The sequence below is a fragment of the Pyrus communis genome, chromosome 8 (assembly GCF_963583255.1).
Source record: "Pyrus communis chromosome 8, drPyrComm1.1, whole genome shotgun sequence".
Taxonomy (NCBI): Eukaryota; Viridiplantae; Streptophyta; class Magnoliopsida; order Rosales; family Rosaceae; genus Pyrus; species Pyrus communis.
Genome location: NC_084810.1, coordinates 17,094,732 through 17,117,244, shown reverse-complemented (window position 1 = coordinate 17,117,244; position 22,513 = coordinate 17,094,732). Strand labels below are relative to the sequence as shown.

The following is a 22,513-nucleotide window of genomic DNA, read 5'->3' as shown; positions in this document are numbered from 1 at the left end:
ACTAATCTTTGTTGTAGGTACTATATATGATGTCTATATTACGGATTTATAAATGTGTGAAAGACTTTGAACTATTTTCATGGATGATACATAGATTAATTTTTATTTATTTTCGTAGACCTCTATTGCATGTTAATGTATTACATCAATATATGATATAAGTATCGTATATGATGACATATAAATTTTCTTTTACCTATATTCCATGAGAGTGGTTAAATTTTCTTATGAAAATGGGTACACAAAACTACCTCAACTATAAGTCCAACCGCAATCTCATACCTCATGTTTTAAACATTGCAATGTCATACCTCAACTTATGAATTCGTTGCAATATCAAACATTCGTTAAGTTTTCTATCAATTTAGCTATTAAGTGCTGACGTGATAGGCAGCAGGCTCACTCACTCATTCAATTGGATTGATAAATTAATAAAATATTAAAAAATAAAGATTTTGTTTTTTGTAACAACAAAATTAAAATAATGAAGAGGGTCCCACCACTAAGCTTAGCAATTCCTTCCCCATCACCACGTGCATTATCTTTCTCCAACACCAGACGCTGCCTTCACCTTCATAAACTCCAGCAAAGTCCTCTTCTTCTCCGGCCACCGGAATTTTCCCCAATGACGATTGATTATTTATGATATTTTTTCTCCTTCTAGGTTCTTCAAATTATGAAGTTTGAAGGCTATGGAGGAGAGAGAGGGGGTGGGCAAGTTGATCAGGCATGGAGGAGAGAGAGGTGTTGATAGGGTTGGGCGTGAGTTGGTTTGGGTCGGTTTTAAGCCAAAATTGAAACCAAACCAACCTAATCGGTTGGGCCAAAATTGCAAACCGAAATCAACCAAGCTGGATCTAAAGCCGATCAAGTCGGTTAACTGATAGTGGCGAGTTGGTTTGGATCGGTTCTCGGTTTATGCAAAGACGAAAATACATAACAAATTTCTCTCCAAAAGCTACAGAACATAGCACCAATATGAGTGATTGCTCAAAGGAAATCACAAATGAGGTAGCCCAAGGAGAGCACCAAAGCAGCAGTTGCTGCCTTCTTCAAATGGTCCCCCTATTCTTCTCCAAAGAGACTTGTTTTCATGTGGTGGAAACATGGTAACTTGTAAATAACTAACCATTTAAAATATTACACGTATTAATTATAATTAAAAAATAAAATTAGATATATGCGGATTGGTTTGGTTAATTGAACACTAAAAATTTTGAGAATTGATTAAGGTTAGTGCGGTTCGATTTAACTACCAAAAATTAAAAAAACAAAAAAAAAAAAAAAAAAAAAAAAAAACCAAATCAAACCAAGCCGCGGGTGCTGTTCGGGTGGCCTAGTCGGGTTTTTAATTTATTTTTAAAATGCCCAACCCTAGGCGCTGGGGTCGGGTTTGCAATGGCAATAGGCGTGGTGACTAAGAGTAGTTCCACCCCCAAAGACTTTGCGCTAGCACCCAGCGCATTTATCCACTTAAGTGAACAGTAATATGCCAAAGCATCTCCACCCCTAAAAAAAATAACCTAGTCCATTTTATTAAAATATTATTATTTTTTGTTATAAAATAATAATTTAATTTTAAATTTCTGACTTCTTCTTCCCTTCTTCTCTCTGGACTGCCTTTTTTTTCTTCTTATTCTTCCCACTTTTCCCACTTTCTTCCCTGATTTTCCAACTGTGCGGTCAAGCATAGTTTTTCGGCAGATGAGGGCTTAAAGTTGGTGATGGCGTTGCGGCCACGGAAGCGCTGTGCAGCAACGTCGTAGGCCCTGGCGGCCTCGTCCTCTTCGTTAAAGGTACCCAACCAGACACGCTGGTGTAAATCTGGGCACCCCAACGTCTGTTGGGCTGCGGGACTACGCCTTTGTACTTAGAGGAAAGGAGCTTCCGGGACTCGGCCTTGACGCCGCCAGTGCCGCTGCTGCTGCTGAGCTCGGGGGTTGAGAATCACGCTGCTGGCGCCGCTGCCCTTCTTCTTCTTCTTTCTGGACTCCCTGCTTCTTCTTATTCTCTCTGGACTCCCTGCTTATTCGTCGTCTCCTCGCCGGAGCTCACCAAGGAGGTGCTCCACACCCAGGGAGTCGAATTCGGGTCGAGGAAGGCGTGACGGTATCGCCTGGTGTCATGTAGGCTGGGCAAGGGCTCAACACATTCTGAGCCAGCCGATAGACCAGCTTGGACTGGGTGACAGCCTATCTGCTCGGCTGGAGTGGATTGGCTGGGTACCCGGGCAATAATTTCGCTGGGTGCCGGCCTAAAGGTTCCCAGTGGAACTGCTATAAAGATATTGAACGTTTCGAGCTTCTTGATTTGCGTGGGTTGTGCAAGAATTTGGTCTCGATCTGCAGGTGAATATCTGCAGCTATCGCTGATGCCGAGAGGTGGGGTGCCGCAGGTCTGGGGCACGGGTTGCAGGAGTGGGTCGTGAAGAGGACCGACGTTCACCAAAACTTGGGCCTAGCTGAAGCATGGGGCTTCGTGATGGTTGCTGTTGAGAAATGACGACGAGATTGATGAAGACGACATTTCTGGAGGGGAAGAGCGAAGAGAGAGACATCGTTGGTGGCTGGGCTTCGTGGTTAAGTTGTAGGGGTTGATTTGAAGCTTTGGTAGCGGGAGGGATTGGATGGCTAAGATTTTGAATCCTTGGTTGCAGAGTTTTTTATTTTTAGGTTATGAGGTTGCAGGTGAGCATGGCGTCAAGGAGAATGCACGGCGGTGATGGGGAAGGAATTGCATCCTCTCCTAAGCTTAAGCTTAGGAACCTTCTGACCAATGCACAAGGGGTGTTGGATTTTGATCCAACGACTACAAACAAAGAATATCTAAAAGTTATAATAATTGTAGCTATTGGATTAAAATTCAATGGTTCTTGTGCGTTGGTCAGGAGGCTCTTGAGCCCAAGCTAATCCAATGGGGAAGGAATTGCTAAGCGTAGTGGTGGGACCCTCTTCATTATTTTGATATTCTGCTACAAAAAAAAGGTTCTTAATTTTTTCAATAAATCATGAATTTAATATTTTATTAATTTATCAATCCAGTTGGAAGAGTGAGTAGGCTCGTTGCCTACCACATCAGCATTTAACAGTCAAATTAATAGAAAATTTAACGGAAGTTTGACATTGTAACAAATTCATAAGTTGAGGTATGACATTACAATATTTGAAACATAAGGTATGAATTGTGGTTTGACCAAAATAATTTTATGCAAGTTACCCTGTTTAAATATTCTAATTAAATTTTTTCACAAAGCCACAAAGGTGTATAAATAAAATTGAAAAACAGGAAAACTGGACTAAATTCAACAACAGTTCAATTTTTGAACCTAGATCAATAAAATGAAATGAAATACGGCAGTGCGTTTTGATTCGATTAAAATACAAATTATTTTCACCAAATCGCGCGTTAAAAGCCCCAAACCCGCCAAACCCAAAAATCCCAATTTAAAAATAATTCTGAACAAATTCTACCGCTCAAACAAAACCCGATCTCCACCGTCTATTCTATCACCGAACATCCAACCGCTCCACGTCACTGATCCGCGCAGCACCAACACAACCAATCAAATCTCATCACCTTCCCCTATATATACAGAATCCCAAATCCAACCCATCTCATTCACTCACAACCTTCGTCTCAGATAGCTCTGTATTTTCCTCCTTTTCTACAAACCCTAGTTTGTTTTTCCGAAAATCTGACACCAATGGCTCCCAAGGCAGAGAAGAAGCCGGCCGAGAAGAAGCCCGCGGAGGAGAAGAAGGCTGAGAAGGCCCCTGCTGAGAAAAAGCCCCGTGCCGAGAAGAATCTCCCCAAGGAGGGCGCCGGCGAGAAGAAGAAGAAGAGATCGAAGAAGAGCGTGGAGACCTACAAGATCTACATCTTCAAGGTCCTGAAGCAGGTCCACCCAGACATCGGAATCTCCAGCAAGGCCATGGGGATCATGAACAGCTTTATCAACGACATCTTCGAGAAGCTCGCTCAGGAGTCGTCGCGGCTCGCGAGGTACAACAAGAAGCCGACGATCACTTCACGGGAGATTCAGACGGCGGTGAGGTTGGTGCTCCCTGGTGAGCTCGCCAAGCACGCTGTCTCTGAGGGGACTAAGTCGGTGACCAAGTTTACTAGCTCTTAAGGATTTGGAGGTGTATTTTGGGAAGTGGGTATTTGGGGATGGCGATGGAATTAGGGTTTTTAGGTGTAAAGTTTGAATTTGGGGCTGGGATGTCGAAGGGGTCGGATGTTTAGGGTTTTATGGTATTTTGAAATTTGCTTTTGTTGGAATCGAATTGGAACATCTGCTTGATGATTTCTGGATACAATGGAAGGTTTTATGTTTTGCTAACTTCTGGAAATGTTATTTTTATTTGGCTTAATTTCTTGCATTTGTTTTGCATTTAATTTTGATTATTGTATAAATGATTAGGAATATTAACACAAAGTTAGGAGTTGCAGAAATTGAATTGGTTTTGGATACTTAAACACTGATGAGCAGTGAGATGGAAGGTGGAGATGGTAGTAGCGATGCATTTGACACTAGTTTTCCAGTGAGATGTACGGTGGAGATTGTACATGAAGTGATGCAAGTTTCCATTGCAGTAAAATTGTACAGATGGAAACAGGACTTGAACTGTTACCCTGGATTTTGACCGTACATGAGATATGGTGATTGAGGGGAGGATTGGTGGAAAACAACTTACATGGTATGAGCGTTGTCATTTTAGAGTTTTTCTTAGAGCGGGGGAGGGTAGAGAGGAGCGTGAAACACGAACAAAATTATCTAAAAATGTGAAAATAGACGGCTGTGACTATAGTGGCACATATAGCTACGATTTACTCTACTTAGTAATTAAAAAACTATTGCTACAATTGCGTACACAATCTACAGTTCAAATCTGTGTGCATCGTGTATTTATTTTTACACAAATACCTATATTTGTTATACCTATCCTACATTTAATTTTCGACCAAACAGAAATGCACGAAACTAGTATCTAAGGCCTTGCTGTCTTCTCTCCCCGAGTCTAGCTGTCTCCCTCTCGGTGTGACAATGGTTTACAAGACGAGAGTATGGATGTGCAATTGCAGATGTGTTGATATGGCTGACGACGACAATGGTTTTTGTAGCGAGCAACTTAGGGTTTTATTGTGAAAAATGTGAGTCGGTGATTGGGAATCGGAGGCTGTACAAGTATCTTGGTGTATTCTTTTATTCTAATAGGAAATATAAGATAATAATTGGATTAGATGGCTTTGGGTTTTTGGTTCGGGACCATTACGCCCCTCTATAATGGCCTGGACAATTCTATTCAAAGGTGAAACAAGGAATACAAGCCCAACCTTGCATTTTATTAATGAAAAAGGCCCAAAAATAAATTATAGGCTTAGAAAATGATACAAAGTGTCTATTATTTTACATATTTTCTTACACATATTTTTCTTTTAAAAAAACTAACATATTATTCAATGTTTATTCACATATTATGTAGTAAGTTGAAGTAATTTATATGATATGATGTATAATAAAATTACTTAAATCCGTCTAAACCACCTGATTAGCATCTAGCGTTTTTTAGAATATTGGCTCGATCATAATCCATAACTCTAATCAATGTCAGCGTGTACATAATCTACAAACACGAAATTCTTTTCGAGTTCATGCAAAGCGTAAGCCAAGCCAGCACTCAGAAGCGCAAAACCTGCCAAAATGATCCGTAGCTGCAGATCCGAAGGAATCCCGGTTGATGCACAGAAAACAACGGTTGCCCCAACTAGCAGCTTCTGCCATGTCTGGAATGCTGTATAAGCTTTCTTACACGAGGAGCATTTGAGGGTGTGCTGCTCGAATCTATCCAGCATCTGCATAACAAATTGAAAATAGAAACCCGGAATCCATAATCTAGTTTTCATTTCGAGAAATGAATGAACTGCTTATGTGTTTATTTTCTCTGAGTGGGAGAAAGGCTCCTCACCTGACGTTTTGATAAAACCATTGACGGTAAGGGTTGTTGGTCACAAGTACCAAACCACTCGGGTTGGCTGTTGCCATGCCGCCTCAGCCAGTTTCGAAATGCCAAGACAAGACGATCTGCTTGTGTCGGAGTAAATGTGATTTTTGTGTACTGCTGATTAACATCACCAGATTCATCCTTGGATTTGGCATGAAAGACCTTCTCTTGGCCCTGAAGGACAATCATGTCTCCGTCATACACCTTATTTGAAGTCCAATGCTCTTGCCATCTAGGAACCACCTGAAACAATTACATGTTGAAAAATAATGGAAAACCAAGGTTGTAAGGATATAAACTTTGAAGAAGGAAAAAAATAAAAGACAAACATGAACTTTAAGCCTCTTATGAACGTTGTGTTTCAGATTGGTTCAGTGTTATTAAGATAAAAAATCAGTAGAAGCAAAGAATGAAAGCAAGCAAGATCAATATATTTCACACAAATCAAAGTTAGTCTTTGGAAGCTCATTCAAGAGTGATATTGTTTCTTAGCTTATATGGCAACCGATGCAGGGATTGGCATTCGCCAATAGGAAAAGTTAAACCCTTCTTCTATGGTTTTATAACTAATCACACACAACTTATTTCATGGAACCAGTGTTCGTCAATCAGAAAAGCTAAACACCAAGTGCCGGAAGGAGAAACTTCACATATCCTCTCAGCATTTGGAAATATTGTCCGAACCCAACTTATAATGAGAAAAATTTTCCACCAATAAGGATCAACTTGCTGGACAAGATGTGCTGGTTCACCTAAGATGTTGTTATGAAGTACAAAGTACGAAATAAGATAACCACAAATTTCTTACCTGCCACCAAGCAGGCCCTGGCATGCTAAACTGGAAGAAATTTCGAGCACTACATACAATAGAGCGAGTCTTCCCTGGTGCCATTGGAACGTTGAAGGAGCAAATCCATATAACCCATTTTTGATCTCCAACTACTGGAAGCTTTGTGTCAATCTCTATTCTGGGTACAAGAAAAGGAAACCAATTATGTTTAGTTTTAGGAGCACGTAATTAATTACAATAAGACCAGATAAAATATATTATGGATGGAGTTTTCAATGTTATGTATGTTGTACAAATAAAGGACTAGAGAATGCATCTAGGACATGCCATATTGCTCTCAAACGATATGACGATCCTTTGTAAATTTTGTAGAACTGACAAATATTTCTTCAATGAGGAAGATTGACGTTTAAGCGTCACATTTTCTTGGAAGTTTCTCTGTTTGATTTTGGTTTGGAAGTATTCTTACAAAACCAAACTAAGAAACAGCTCAAGATTCCTAGCCGACAAACATTAGACTTTACTAATGTTGTAGCCCTACATCAATTACATATGAAGAAATCAAGGAGTTGAGGACATGTAAGTCCAGAACAAACATAATTCATATCTACAATGTTGTATCGTTTACTACTTATACAAGAATGATGAACTTACTTATTCAAATAATAGCAAGGCGCTATAAACTCAGCAGTAATTCGTGGGTTGCCATCATTTGCTCCAGAAAAACCCCAAGGACCACTATCCTCCAGTTTAAATGGCAAAGGCTTGGCTCTATCTCTCCTTCCAGTGACCTTTTAAGTGATTTCACCATTAAGCAAAATGGAAATTTCTATCTATCAGAAAGTGTACTTCAATTTCCAAGTTTCAAAGGAAAAATCAAAATGCGTGCAAAATCAAACTAATGACTCAGAGCCTCAGACTGATATGCAGAAAAGTTCATAAAACATAGAACAGGCACAAATGCGTATAAGAAACTTTGGAACATTTATCCTCTTAGAATATGCTCATTTTACTAGAATTCACCATTACGATTCGGTTTAGATCCAGTCATATACCTTGTGATGAGCGAAGTCAATGTGGGAAGGATCAGAGACATTTTCCATAAGGGTATCATAGCCATAGAAAAGATCACGCTGGATTGTCACTGACGAAAACTCAGGTTTGCTAAATTCATCTGGTAGCCTAAACATTAAAAAATTACCGTCATCAAAAGATCATTAAATTATTCAGAACATAACAATTAACAACTACCCATATTAAACAGCCAAAAAAACACTTCAAGCACAGTATTCAACAATCCTAATCAGTATATTTATAAATTAAAGACAACAATCCTAATCACTATATTTATAAATTAATAAAAACAATCCTAATCACTATATTTATAAATTAAAGATTCGCAAAAGCGATATAAAATGAATCAATTACATGGGAGGCTTGGTGGCATTAGCTCTTTCCCAACCATTCTCATCCGGCCAAACGAAAAGCAGGCCTTGAGACACCAGCGTAGGAAACCTTGTAGCGCATGCTCTTGGAGACCGAACAGCACGAGCTTCAGGACCTTCAGATGAAGCCTGAGGAATCTTAACACATGATCCACAACCGTCAAATGACCATCCATGGTATGAACATTGCAAGTTTCCACCTTCATCAATCCGTCCTTCCTGCAAAATCAAAATAACTCAATTGAAAACCATGAAACCTGTTCCTCTTAATCATCCAAAACTTTAAACGCAATTGGATGCTACATTTCATGAAGCTTATTTGATCACTGGCAACGCCTAAACCCAATGGTACTAATTTTAGTAAACCTAATAATTTAATGCAATGACCAAATTGAAACACGAGTCAAAGTTCAGCCACTAATGCATTTGTGGCACCGGACTGTCTCGGATTGGACTAGCTTTAGGGACTAAGTTGGACTGGCTTAGACTAGACTAAGTTGGACTACCTTAGTGAAGCGTTTGATGCAGTGTAGGACTAAGAAGCAGGATAATGAAAATAGTATTGTCACATATAAGAAGTATGAATCAAGAGGCAAATGTACATATCTGAAGTAATCACTTCCTGTTTCTAATTATTAAAGTAAAGAGAACAATCTAGATATCTGAACTAGTCAAACCTAAACCTGTAAGATGATAACAAAGAAATTTACAAATTGTTAAAAGAATAAAGAGAACAATCTATAGCAATTCCCCATACAAAATATAAATGTAGAAAAACTCATACTCACATCTACTCATTGCCACCGATTCGAATCGTTGAGAACCAAACTCAACATTCTCAATATGAAACAAGTATGACACCATTGAAGGGCAGTTGTTACTTGTTATTAAACCAAGAAGAACAAAACAATTCACATAATTTCAGAAAGCAACCGTGCCCGACGCTGTAATTGGTGTTCCCGCCCACACCTTCCCATAACCGATTCATGGTTTCCGCCCCACCCCCGCCTTATCCCATTTAACGAAAAATTGTTACTTTCTTTTTCCTCTGGCAAATTTAACGACATACAAATGAATATATGCTCTGCAACAAAGAAAATCATAATTTCTAATAAATTTAATTAATTATACTAATGACTATTTGAGCTGCTTAAGCAAATTTATGGTAAGAAATGGTACAATTTTAATTCAAACAAATGAAAAAAAAAAAAATCTGAACTTGTAACGAAAAACAATGCAAATAAACTGCAAAACAGAACACAAAATACCAATTAGCAGAGAAACAACAGAGAGAGAGAGAGAGACAGAGAGAGAAAGAGATTTATGAGGACTTACTTTACAACAGAGTGAGTGTGAGGTAAGGGACGATGAAGATTTCAGAGTTCGAGAGTTTTGAGAGGTTGAGAGAAGCGGCGGCGCCTCTAACAAGTAGACAAGGAAGAAGATAAGGAAGAGGAAAGTGGTCGGAGACTTACGAGGACGCGACGGCGGTCGGTGGGATGGTCCGGCGAGGTCGTCGAGCAGGACGAGGACGAGGAATGGCGGGAGGTGGTGGGTGACGCCGGATTGGGCGAGAAGGATGAGGACGAGAGAGAGGAAGGTCTTAGCAGTCCTCAGGAATTCGGGGGGTCTCGCTAAGAACTTTTAGCGAGGCCTTCAGTCGGAGCGAGTGAAATTTAATCCCATTAAACTAGTCCTTCCGAGTAACAGACACTGGTTTAGACTAATTCTTAGTCCAGTCCAGCCAAACAAACACACCAAAGCTCCAATTCATTACAGTCGTTTATAAATAGTGAGATATATGTTTAAAAAAAATTAAGAATTCAAACAAATATAACTTTTCATTATATGTCACTTACGTAAGTGTATCATTGTATTTTCGATATAATTAAAAATTTCTCTTCTTCAACAGCAATCCCAAGGACCAATCATGAGATTGGAGGGTTTTTCCTTCAAAATCTCAGCAACCAAACACAACCAAGAAACTTACAGATAGGGGGGCGAGGCGATGAGGACATCTGTCATCGAAAGCGACCCACGATTCACCATCGTACCAGATAACAAGGTCTCGACCCAGAAGCTGGAATGGGGTCGGCAACCGAGGGTCCAAATCTTCAATCAAGGAAACTGGGTACCAATGATCCCTCCAATTGAACTTGCTCGTCGATGTCGCGTCTTCAATCTCGTCCTCAGCTCCGTAATCTTCCCCGTCCGGTTCCCTCTGCCCTTCTGGGTCAGCGGTTTGTGGCGGCGGCGATGCAGGCGCAGCTACTCTCAGAGGAGGTAGATTTTTCGCTCTGCCTGGTAAATTACTATTTGGGTTTTTGGTGGAGATCAAGAAAGGGGGTGTCTTGAGAGATTTGGCGGGTGGCGATGGCGGCGATGATAATGTGAAGATTGTAGGAGATGCAAAGGAAGATAGAGAAAATGCCATGATAGTGTGAAGATTGTAGGGATGCCTTGAGAGATTTAGTGGGTTTGATTCTCACACTTCAGTTCTCTGAATTTCTGCTAAAAAGTAGAGAGAGAGAGAGAGAGAGAGAGAGAGAGAGAGAGAGAGAGAGGAGTTTGCGTGCAAGTTTGAAATGGGTTCCTGTCATCCTGACTTCCTGTTTGTGTGTGCCTGGAGGTAGAGCTAGAGAGTTCCAGTTTTAGCTCCGCGGAGAACGGTAATTTCCGGGGGAAAATTATGTGCGAGATGCATTGTAATTTGTGACTGGCAAGATCCCATTGGTTAGGTTTTGTTTGGTGGTGACGGTGCCTGCCATGAGAAAAAAAATCACGATCTACTGATTCGGACTTCAGACCATGAGACAAGCACGTGAGTTAAAAAAATCAAGATTAATTAACAGTTGGATGTCATGCGCACAATAGAATTTTCGTTTTATAGGTATGAGAAACAATATTAAGATAATGAAATTAGCATGTATTCCGATCGACACGATAACGAATTGGTTCATTATCGGATAATCCGATAAGCATATGTTAAGATAACGGTTTAGTTCAGATATACATTTAGGTAACACGATACACGATAAGTAAAATATTAATTTAAAACTCTTATAACCCTTAAAAAATACTATAATAATTATATATATTAATTTAGCAAATATATACCCCTAAAAACTATTATAATTATATATATATGTGTGTGTATAAAATTAAATTTAAAAAATTGGAGACCATTGGATTCGTTGAGATTTAATCTCAGCCGTCCATTATGCATTAGGTTGGAAGCTATCATTCTCTTCTCTCTCATTCACTCTGATCTCTCCAATCCAGACTTACTCCCGTGCCGTCTCCTTAATCCGCATCTTTCTCGTATCCTTCTCCTTTCACTTCATTTAACTCGACTCTGGTAACCACAAGAAAACCACACACAGGCAAGCACACACTAAAGTTATGAATTTTGTATTTTTGGGTATTCTGTGGTTTTTTTCAATAAACTATTGATTTGGGGGGTTTTCGTTAAAATTAAAACTAATGGTTGGGGATTTTCTGGGTTTGGGGTTTCTGGGATTTTCTGATTTTGGAGATTCTGGGTTGGGGCATGTTTGCAAACATTCAAAAAACCCAACGATCAAGTAAGCGTGCTTCGCATTGGCTTCGCAAGCTTGAAAATCACAAAAGGACGAGGCAGAAATAGAATCAAACATTGGAATTTGGGAGTATAGATGTAGACTGTAGTCATGTAAATTAATTTTATTATGTCATGCCATTTAGTCGTATTGTAAGTCGTAAGGTGAGATTCATTACTTGATGTCATATATATATATATATATATATATATATATATATATTGGCGATATGTTATTAGGGGACTGGGGAGGTTAGAATTCAGGTGGCCTATGAGGCAGGCAATGATAGAGTAGTGACACCCCACCTATTTTTGTTTTGCTGTAGTAGATGCAATGTCTTAATTATGTGTATGGAATTATTTGTCCCAAGTATTGGCAATTGGCAGGCAGGTCCTTTTTTTTATTATGAACGTCGCGAGTTCATTTGTATCTATCTTTCATTTGGGGTCTATTTACTTGAAGTTAATAAGTGGGGTCTATATTTGTTTTCCAGATTTGGAGATTTGGAACAAGCAAAGCAATTAAGCAAGGCTGCAACCTGCAAGTGCAAGGTATTTTTAATTGAATTGTGAATTTGAAAGTAAATTTGAATTGGATTGTGATTTGTGTATATGTGAATTGGATTTTGAAATTGAATTGGATATGTGAATTTGAAATGGATATAGATAGGTGAAATTGAATTGGATATGTAAAATTGAAATGAATATGTGAAATTGAAATTGAAATGGATATGTGAATTTGAATGGATATGGATATGTGAAATTGAAATTGAAATGGTTATGTGAATTTGAAATGCATATGGTATGAAATTGGTATGAGCAAGATTTTACAGTTTTGTTTTTCTTTCTTGAAGTAATGGATGTTGTAGAGCAAGATTTTACGAACCTTAGTGATGGAGGGTCAGTGAAAGTTACAATGGGAATACAACTTGATCATGGAAGTGAAATACAGAAGATACAAATACAAGTCCGGCAAAGAAAAATGTTAGAGTGATCAAATTAGGTAAGCGAGACTCAGGTCTCCTGTTTGGATCAACAAATTGACTACTATTTTTCGTAAAAGTCGTGCTCAATGTAAAGATTGTAAGAAACTGGTAATAGATGACAGTTATCATGGGACGAGTAATATGAATAGACATTTGAAAACATGCCTTAGACCAACTGATGGATTATTGACGGTGTCTGAATTCTGTTCCCAAAACTTTGATCATATGGTATTATGTGGCTTATTGGTATAAGCCATTATCAATCATAATCTTCATTTTAGTTTTTCTGAATATGGGGGAATTAGGGCTTTGTTTGCATATATATATATATATATATATATATATATATATATATATATATCTCCTGATATTAAGTTACCGTGTAGAAATACAATTAAAGCATGTGTGTTGAGGATGTTCAAAAATGAAAAACAAAGGCTTCATAATTTGTTAGGCTTAGTTGAAGGTAGAATTTGTTTGACATCAGACTTATGGACCTCGCAATGCACTGATGGGTATCTTGCTCTAACTGCTCACTTTGTAGACAAAGATTGGAAATTGCATAAAAGAATTTTAAGTTTTTATCACATGCCTCCTCCGAATACTGGTGTTGCATTATCTGAGAAAATTAATGCCTTAGTGACTGAGTGGGGGATTGAGAAGAAGTTATTTTCTATTACCTTGGATAATGCTTCTTCAAATATTTCTTTTGTTAGCATTTTAAAGAATCAATTGAATCTTAGAAGTCTTCTTGTGATGAATGGTGACTTCTTTCATGTGCGTTGTTGTACTTATGTTTTGAATTTGATAGTCCAAGTTGGACTTAAAGAAATTGATTATTCGGTGATAAAGATTCGTGAATACATCAAGTATATAAAGGGCTCTGAGGCTAGGAAACTAAAGTTTTATGAATGTGTTAGACAACCAGGGATATTAGATAGTGGGAGAGGTTTGAGACAAGATGTCCCTACTAGATGGAACTCAACCTCTATTATGCTAGATAGTGCAATTTTCTATCGATATACTTTGATTCATTTAGGGTTGAGTGATTCCAATTTTAGTAGTTGTCCTTCTTCTAAAGAGTGGCATAAAATAATGAAAATTTCCAAGTTTTTGGGATACTTTTATGAGGTTATGTGCTTATTCTTTGGGACAAAGTACCCCACATCAAATTTGTTCTTCCCTAAGGTGTTCATAATCCGACTTCCAATTAAGGCAACCATGGATAACTCCAAAAGTTTTATGAATAAGATGGGGACTTACATGTACATGAAGTTTGAGAAATATTGGTCAGAGTATAGTTTGATTTTGGCAATTGCAATCATCTTATACCCTCGTTATAAATTGCATTTTGTGGATTGGGCTTACACAAAGCTTCATGGCGTGAATTCAATCGAATTTACAAAGGTTAATGGCAAATTGAATGTTTTTTTTGGTGTGTACTTGGAAAAACTTTTGTATCTTGATAATTCAAATACTCCAGTGAATTCAGTGCCTAATCATCAAACAGAATCTGGAGATGTTCTCTTTGAGGTAACTTAAGTTTGTTTTTATTTACTTTATATATTTGTGGTAGTAGTACTATAAAAAGTGTTAATATTATATTTGAAATTGACATGATACATGATTCTTCTTACGTTTTCGTTTTTATTTTTTATGATGTAGGATTTTGATAATAATTACGATGGTTCAAGTTCGATTGAAAAAAATGAATTGCAGAAGTATTTGGAGGATAAAAGAATAGATAGAAAAGTAGACATACATGTTCTTTCTTGGTGGCAAATGGAGTGTTTTCATTATCCGATACTTTCTCAGTTAGCACGAGATGTGTTAACAATTCCCATTTTAACTGTTGCATCAGAATCTGCAATTAGTATTGGGGGTAGAGTACTAGATCAGTATCATAGTTCATTGTTACTAGAAACAGTTCAAGCTTTGTTGTGCATACGAGATTGGCTATTTGGAAAAAGAAGGTAATATATTTTTATATGATATAGCATTATTGTTTTATTTCTTTTCATAATTATTTTGGTAAACTTCTCATAATTTGAATGGTTTTTAATGTTTGAATTTTAGGAAAACTAATGAAAAATACTTGAAAACTTAGAGTTTTAACAATAAGGACAAAATAAAGGGTAAAGTGAATAGTACCAGGATTGACTTTTTAGTGGAAAAATGTGGTTTTTCTTTAAAGTGAATAGTACCTCGAGTTTTTCGTTAAAACTCCCTTGAGTTTTTCTATACTTAGTTTATGCGGAAAATAGTTTTGACGTGGAAAACCTTACTGAAAACATCATCAACATAACTCTTGAAGGCAATAGATCAAGCCAAAGTTTCAATACAATTTCCTCATGATGATCGATGAAAATTGAGAATTTTGTAAAAGGAATAACATTCAAGCTTTGAGTTCCATTGGCAAGGTTTAAACTTTTGAGAAAGGCTTCACAACCTTGAAAACAAAAATTCTTTCATTTTGCATATCCTTGCACATTTAATATTTTGTAATAGACTAGTAGTTTATGAATTTTTTTTACTAGGCTCTTATTTTCAAGTGTAGATGTAATACTTAAATGACAAATGTGTTTTAATATTTTGAAGTAATATTTATGTGGCAATGTGTGGTATGTGCAAATTTAAGAATTTTTTTTTTTTCTTAACGGGTCATAACTGCGTTGGGTAAAGTGACCCGACCTGTTAAGATAATGGTTGTGATTCAACACGACACGACCCGTTAAGATAACAGGTGTTACACGAAAACGACATGAACACGACATACACGACCCGTTTGCCAGGCCTGCTTATATGTACTCCCAAGAGCAGGTATCATACCATGGTGATCACTTCTTCAAGTAGGTCTGATAGTCAGGTCCAACGTCACGAGAGCCAGTGTTTATGTAAGAGCAACTCCACCGTTGCAAAGCCCCCTCCCCCCGGGGCTATTCACTATTTAATCCACTCAGTGAACAGTAACTGTCCTTAATAAACAGTAACTGCCTTTGGCATCTCCACCCCTATACTGAATAGCCCTAGTAATAGGTAATAAAATATTAGTATTTTATTTATTTATAATTAATATTATATTATTTACTTTGTATAAATTAATATTATATTATTAATTTATCTCCGAATCCTCCTCATTCTTCCTTCTTCTCTACAGATTTCCTTCTTCCTTCTTCTCTGCAAATTTGGTTCTGCTTATTCAATTATGTATCTTCTTCTTCACTTCCTTCTTCCTTCTTTGTTTGTTTATCGGAAAACTTCTTCTTCAATTATGCATCTTCTCCGACAACCATCTCCGAGGAAGTCATGACACCGGCTTCGGGAAAGCATGACGCCGATTCCAGGAAAGCCCACGATGCCGACTTGGCCTTTAAAGAAGACCGATCCGGAGGCTCCGGTGGGTTTGGGTCCGAAGAGGATCATTTCCGCAGCTTCCAAGGACGATGGAGGTCGAGTAGCTGTAAGGTTGAGGCCCAGAAATGCAGATGAGATGATGGCTGACGTCGTCCATACGTCAGCCTTGCGTACTAAAAAATGAAAGAGACTCCAGGTTTAGATCCAATAATACACCTTGTGATGAGCGAAGTCAATGTGGGAAGGATCAGAGACATTTTCCATGAGGGTATCATAGCCATAGAACAGATCACGCTGAATTGTCATTGACGAAAACTCAGGTTTACTAAATTCATCAGGTAGCCTAAACATTAAACAATTACCATCATCAAAAGATCATTAAATTATTCAGAACATAACAATTAACAACTACCCATATTAAACAGCTAAAAAAACACTTCAAGCACAGTATTCAACAATCCTAATCACTATATTTATAAATTAAAGATTCACAAAAGCGATATAAAATGAATCAATTACATGGGAGGCTTGGTGGCATTAGCTCTTTAAACGCAATTGGATGCTACGTTTCATGAACCCTATTCCTCACTTAATCATCCGAAACTTTAAACGCAATTAGATGCTACGCTTCATGAAGCTTATTTGATCACTGGCAATGCCTAAACCCAATTGTTCTAACTTTGGTAAACCTAATAATGTAATGCAATGGCCAAATTGAAACACGAGTAAGAGTTCAGCCACTAAAGCTCCAATTTACTTAAACATTTTATTAAAGTATTCAAAAAGCCCAACTTAGGGCATTTTATGGGTTAATTACACTAACGCCTCCTAAGATTTTTTGAGTTTTCACAAAACCCGCTCAAGTTTGAAACATTATACTAACACCCCTTGAGGTTTTAATTCACTTTTACAAATACCCCTTCGGTTGATAATATGACTATAAAAAAATAAATATACCCTTTTAATTAATTACTTAAAAAAATAATAACTTTATAAATAAATAAAAAGAATATCAAATTATATATCAAACACGGCATTGAGGGCTGGTTTGGTATTGCTGTGCTTTGAAAAAAAGCTGCTGTGAGAATAAGCGGCTGTGCTGTGAGAATAAGCGGCTGTGAAATAAAGCAGCAAAGTGTTTGGTAAACTTTTTTGTAAAAGTGCTTTTGGAAAAAAAAAGCAGTATGATAGTGTTTGGTAAACTTTTTTGTAAAACAGCTGTGACTGTGTGAAATGACCAAAAAGGGTATAATACTAGATATGCTATTAATTTAATTTTCTTAACAAATAAAAGTGAATTACTAAATATATTTTATTTTTAGAAGAAAAATATTTATAAACTTTATCTTAAATATTAATTAGAATGACAAACTACTTTAATAGAAATATTTTAGTTACTAATGTCGGTGAAACCAAAGTAAATGCGTTTATACATTGACTTACTAATGTTAGATGGTCGAGATAAATTTGGCACGAGATGTCACGACGACGTTATTCTTATTAGTAACTGTACGGTAGGAGAGTCGCTCTAATCAAGATATTATCGAAACTACTGCTTAAGCAAGAATTACATTTGGGGAGAACAGTCGGTGCACATAAGTTATCAGCAACACCGGGTCTTGGTTTTTCGAAATCTCCCTAACAGACTATTATTACAGTTTCAATAAAATGAGATGCTATACATTAACTTCCGTTGCTGCTGTTTCTCAAAACCAGATACAATATCATCAATTGATTCCTCCCACGAATCGGCTGCTTCAATCTGGAAAACAATTAACGATAATGTACCCATCAACATTACTGTTTTGCATTACAGATTATGGGGTGTCGATGCAACCATAAATACAGACCTCTTGGCAAAGATCTAAAGTAAGACGAGCTCCTACAGCCGCCTCCTCGTGGTTTATCTTTCACCTCCAAGCCGCCTCCTCGCATGATGCTGAACCAGTCCTTTTCAAAATCAAACACAGCGCCATTACCGTTGTCGACTTCGTACTTGAATACGAGTATCTGGCTGCCTGTACTCCCACTGTCGATGACAATCCAGCACTGTTTAGTACCAAAATTTCTCGAATTTGTGCGAAAACGAGAAAGTAGCATACTGTGAGAGCTAGTGCGATGGCGACTGAGGCGAAGATTAAGAGGCTCGATCTGGGGTTGTGCTTGGAGGTGCAGGAGTAGAGATTAGATCGGGTGATGGTTAGAGTTGGAGTTTAACTGGGTCCACATTGTTGTCGTCGTTGTTGGTAAGTCAAAGTGACCTGTTTGCGGGTATTCAATAGTCGGATGAAGAATCGAGAGCCATAGGAATTTTCGCAAGCAATTTGACAAAAACAATGATCTTGTAGTAAAGGTTTCTAAGTGAAACACAATGAATAATTAAATTCAAATGTGAAAGTGTAAAAATATAAAAATGAAGGTCTGTTTGATCGGAGACGGAGAGGAAGTGATCCCTCTCGATCTCACTGTGTGCGTTGCAGATGGTATCTGAGAAAAGTGAATCACCTCTTGGTTTTCCTATAAAGGCAGGTTCCTAGTCCTTCTCAATCCCTCATAGCGAGGAAGGTTTTCAAATTAAATTTTTTTTTAATGTTTTATATAACTTTTAATTTGATTTGATTTATTTATAAAAGTTTTTTATTTTGTTAAGTAATTAATTATAGGGTAAATTTGTCTTTTTATAGTTGGATTTTCTACGTGAAATTTAATTAAAACTTGAAAGGATGTTTGTGTAATGTTCCAAACCTAAGAAGGTTTTGTGAAAACTTAAAAAACTTCAAGGGTGTTAGTGTAATTAACCAGACATTTTATTGCCTTCATCTACAGCAATCCCAAAGACCAATCATGAGAATGGAGGGTTTTCCCTCCAAAATCTCAGCAACCAAACACAAACAAGGAGCTTACAGATAGGGGGCGAGGCGATGAGGGCATCTATCATCGAAAGCGACCCACGATTCACCATCGTACCAGATAACAAGGTCTCGACCCAGAAGCTGAAATGGGGTCGCAAACCGAGGTTCCAAATCTTCAATCAAGGAAACTGGGTACCAATGATCCCTCCAATTGAACTTGCTCGTTGATGTCGCGTCTTCAATCTCGTCCTCAGCTCCGTAATCTTCCCCGTCCGGTTCCCTCTGTCCTTCTGGGTCAGCGGTTTGTGGCGGCGGCGATGCAGGCGCAGCTACTCTCAGAGGAGGTGGATTTTTCTCTCTGCCTGGTAAATTACGATTTGGGTTTTTGGTGGAGATCAAGAAAGGGGGTGTCTTGAGAGATTTGGCGGGCGGCGATGGCGGCGATGATAGTGTGAAGAAAGTAGTGGTGTCTTGAGAGATTTAGTGGGTTTGTTTCTCACACTTCAGTTCTCTGAATTTCTGCTAAAAAGTAGAGAGAGAGAGAGAGAGAGAGAGAGAGAGAGAGAGAGAGAGAGGAGTTTGCGTGCAAGTTTGAAATGGGTTCCTGTTTGTCTGTGCCCGGAGGTAGAGCTAGAGAGTTCCAGTTTTAGCTCCGAGGAGGTTAACGGTATTTTCCGGGGGGAAATTGTGTGCGAGATGCATTGTAATTTGTGACGTGGCAAGATCTCATTGGTTAGGTTTTGTTAGGTGGTGACGGTGCCGGCCACTAGTGAGCCACCGTTGAAAAAAATCACGATCTGCTGATTCGGACTTCAGACCATGAGACAAGGACGTGAGTTAGAGAAAAATCAAGATTAATTAAAGGTTGAATGTCATACACTGGAGCACAATAGAATTTTCGCTTTATAAGTGAGAAATGTATTGTCTATAAATACACCTTTTGAAAAAGGCCTAAAAATAGCCACTTATATTAACTCAATAATGTGCGAATATCATATCACTAACAACATTATCGGTGCAAAATCATATTTGGTAAGGACAGAAGTCTTGTATAGAGAATTTGTACACACCACATTAGCATGTGATCTAGTTCTATGTGGCTCAAGCGACTAAAATGAACCACGAAACAAAGGCTGCACCTTGTACAGCTTTCAACCTTGACAAATTTTCAGTTGCATTCGGCATCGATATATTTCATTCGGCACCGGAGTTGGACTGTTGGACGCAACAAATATCAGTAAACTTCAAATTCTGAGCTATGTTCACATGCAGAAGGCACCAAATCTCCATAAAGAGTTCACCACCAAACCTACATAATTGTCCACAGGAAGTGAGGAAGCAATAGAACTCATCAAATACGAGCGGCCGGGAATAAACCCTCTAAACTCGTCTGAAAAACTTTCTTATGCTTATTCTTTACAGGTATGAGATGTAATACCAAAAAGAAGTCTCACTGACAATTAATTAAAGTGAGCACGAGAAGAATGTTGGATTTCTATGTCATCTATTTGTAGATCAAGAGAGACCTTCTCAGTCGAAAATACAGATATGTCCCTTCATCTGGAGAAGCAAATTCCAAAATGATTCAACTCAGACATAACGCACGATAGTGTTTACTTATATGTACTCCCAAGAGCAGATATCATACCATGGTGATCACTTCTTCAGGTAGGTCTGATAGTCAGGTCCAACGTCGCGAGAGCCAGTGTATATATAAGGCCCTCGAAAAGTTGCCTGGGGTGATAGCGGCTTTGATGGGTCAATGACAGGCTTCGGCGATGACCTGGATAACAAAGAACCACATGATTCTAACTTCTTTTCTCATGAATTAACATAAAACTGTAGTGTTTATTCATCATTGTTGAAATGACAATCTACTTACGCCATGTAAAACGGAAATGCCAAACCTGCAGCTGCAAACATTACCAAGCCAGTAGCAACAATTGCATTCCGTGACCAGGCCATTGAGAGTACCACAAGAAACTAAACATGACGTGAACAAGGAAGAGAACTGTTATATTCAGATGGACTCTTGAGTGATACTAATTGAAAAATTAAGTGACTATGAAACTAACCATTTGGCATGCTCCAACTGAACAGTTCCATATAATACCTCGAAAATTACAGCCCCGTATCAAAGTGAGAATAAACATCTAGTTCATTTTCATCACTAATGCGCACACCAAGTTTAATCAAAGAAAATGTTCAGCCAACTGTAAAACTGGGAATGAAAATGCTCAACTGATAAACCAGATAGGGCTCCGATGGTAAAATTCTAGCTCAGCCAATATGTGTATATATATATATATATATATATATAAAACAGATGCAGTATTGTACATTTGGGTAAGCCCAAGATGTGTAAATTTTCCCAGCAGCTAGACGATACCTATGTCTATCTATCCTCCAGAGCTTAAGAAGACTAATGATTCTATTTTTTCAGTTCAAACAGTAGATTTTAGGCTCATATCTTACTGAACGAAGAGAAAAATGCGTTTTAGCTTCTGCTAGGTAGCAGTTACAATGCAAGAAAATTGCACGTAATCCCACTAGGACTGATATTGTAAGCCTAGCTAAGAACACTACACTAATGTAATGGTTGTTTGCGGGGAGACCAATGCACACATTTCATTATCCTAGTTCCTTACAGTCCAATGCATACACTTGAGTGTAGTAATACCACGAAATAGTCTAAAAAACCACGCACACTCACAATTCTCTTGCCAAGTTTTTACATGTTTAAGCAGAAACTATGTCCACTACTGCGCTACACAGAAAACCCGAATCACATTGAAAAATAAACACAACCAAGTGGGATATGCGCGAGGTTTTGGAATAATGGTATCCCATAAAGAAACTACAAATAGCCGAGGCAACAAAGCTTAAGAAACAGTACACAACTTCACTTAATGTAATGTCGAACAATTACCTCATATATGTCTCCGAAAGGAGTTATATCACACCGAATATGCGCGAGGTTCGAATTAAAGATCTCCGCAACAAGTATGCTTCAAATTCACATTCTTTAATCTTGAATAAACCCTCCAACTCACATTAATTAATATATTTAAAAGCTTCACCATCCTCATTTCATGACAAATAATGACCATATATTGTCCATCACTTTGTTTCTCACAGATTGATTTTTTCTGCATATTTTGATCTGAACAGGTAATTAGCCATTCAAACACACAAGATACCAAACTTTTTGATGAATTGGGTAGTTATTAACCAGAATTGAGTCAAGCCATGTATCTAAAATGCAAGAAAAACCTAATTTTAAACAAATTGCATTAACAAATGAAAGGGGAGAAACAAGAAATAAGATATAGAATTGTTGAACACCTGATTCACTTCCAAGTGACACGGATTGCCGATGAACCAAAGTAACAACTCGCCGAGTGATCTGACTCGGTTTGAGACTCAGGCTTAGCAAAATAAAAGACGAGTCGTTGTTTTGGGGTCATGCCTCTAGGCTCTAGATAGACACACAATTGATTGAAC

The 22,513-nt window shown here is 38.0% G+C and overlaps 3 protein-coding genes and 1 long non-coding RNA gene across 6 annotated transcripts; 1 reads left to right on the top strand and 3 right to left on the bottom strand.

Annotated features, from left to right (window-relative positions):
- The first annotated feature begins 3,631 nt into the window (after positions 1 to 3,631).
- On the top strand, positions 3,632 to 4,342 carry LOC137742198 (probable histone H2B.1). Its single transcript, XM_068481989.1, has one exon. It carries the CDS (start codon positions 3,704 to 3,706, stop codon positions 4,130 to 4,132), a length of 429 nt encoding a protein of 142 aa, XP_068338090.1. The 5' UTR covers positions 3,632 to 3,703; the 3' UTR covers positions 4,133 to 4,342.
- Positions 4,343 to 5,495: 1,153 nt separating this feature from the next.
- On the bottom strand, positions 5,496 to 10,979 carry LOC137743613 (pheophorbide a oxygenase, chloroplastic). Its single transcript, XM_068483538.1, has 7 exons — positions 10,231 to 10,979; positions 8,224 to 8,459; positions 7,851 to 7,977; positions 7,450 to 7,586; positions 6,814 to 6,973; positions 5,970 to 6,248; positions 5,496 to 5,856 (listed from the first exon to the last, which is right to left on the bottom strand). The coding sequence occupies exons 1-7, from the start codon at positions 10,672 to 10,674 to the stop codon at positions 5,602 to 5,604; spliced, it is 1,638 nt and encodes a 545-aa protein (XP_068339639.1). The 5' UTR covers positions 10,675 to 10,979; the 3' UTR covers positions 5,496 to 5,601.
- Positions 10,980 to 17,689: 6,710 nt separating this feature from the next.
- LOC137741373 (uncharacterized) lies at positions 17,690 to 18,078 on the bottom strand. The gene is made up of 2 exons (XR_011069290.1): positions 18,008 to 18,078; positions 17,690 to 17,919 (listed from the first exon to the last, which is right to left on the bottom strand). It is a non-coding gene; the product is annotated as an uncharacterized lncRNA (long non-coding RNA).
- A 1,901-nt stretch (positions 18,079 to 19,979) lies between these two features.
- On the bottom strand, positions 19,980 to 22,495 carry LOC137743595 (uncharacterized). Of its 3 annotated transcripts, XM_068483521.1 has the most exons (5): positions 22,355 to 22,495; positions 20,892 to 20,992; positions 20,658 to 20,792; positions 20,536 to 20,569; positions 19,980 to 20,318 (listed from the first exon to the last, which is right to left on the bottom strand). In XM_068483521.1, exons 2-3 carry the CDS (start codon positions 20,972 to 20,974, stop codon positions 20,666 to 20,668), a joined length of 210 nt encoding a protein of 69 aa, XP_068339622.1. In that variant the 5' UTR covers positions 20,975 to 20,992; positions 22,355 to 22,495; the 3' UTR covers positions 19,980 to 20,318; positions 20,536 to 20,569; positions 20,658 to 20,665. The 3 variants fall into 3 exon arrangements, with proteins under 3 accessions (XP_068339622.1, XP_068339621.1, XP_068339620.1); XM_068483520.1 differs by lacking the exon at positions 20,536 to 20,569; XM_068483519.1 differs by lacking the exon at positions 19,980 to 20,318 and having other exon boundaries at positions 20,366 to 20,569; positions 22,355 to 22,494.
- Positions 22,496 to 22,513: the final 18 nt, after the last annotated feature.

Coding starts and splice junctions, on each gene's coding strand:
- LOC137743613 (XM_068483538.1), bottom strand. CDS start 10,674: ATGGCATTTTCTCTATCTTCCTTTGCATCTCCTACAATCTTCACATTA. Junction 7,978..8,223: donor AATGCCACCAAGCCTCCCAT/GTAATTGATTCA, acceptor TTTAATGTTTAG/GCTACCAGATGAATTTAGCA. Junction 7,587..7,850: donor TTGACTTCGCTCATCACAAG/GTATATGACTGG, acceptor ATCACTTAAAAG/GTCACTGGAAGGAGAGATAG.
- LOC137742198 (XM_068481989.1), top strand. CDS start 3,704: ATGGCTCCCAAGGCAGAGAAGAAGCCGGCCGAGAAGAAGCCCGCGGAG.
- LOC137743595 (XM_068483521.1), bottom strand. CDS start 20,974: ATGGCCTGGTCACGGAATGCAATTGTTGCTACTGGCTTGGTAATGTTT. Junction 20,793..20,891: donor GCATTTCCGTTTTACATGGC/GTAAGTAGATTG, acceptor TTTGTTATCCAG/GTCATCGCCGAAGCCTGTCA.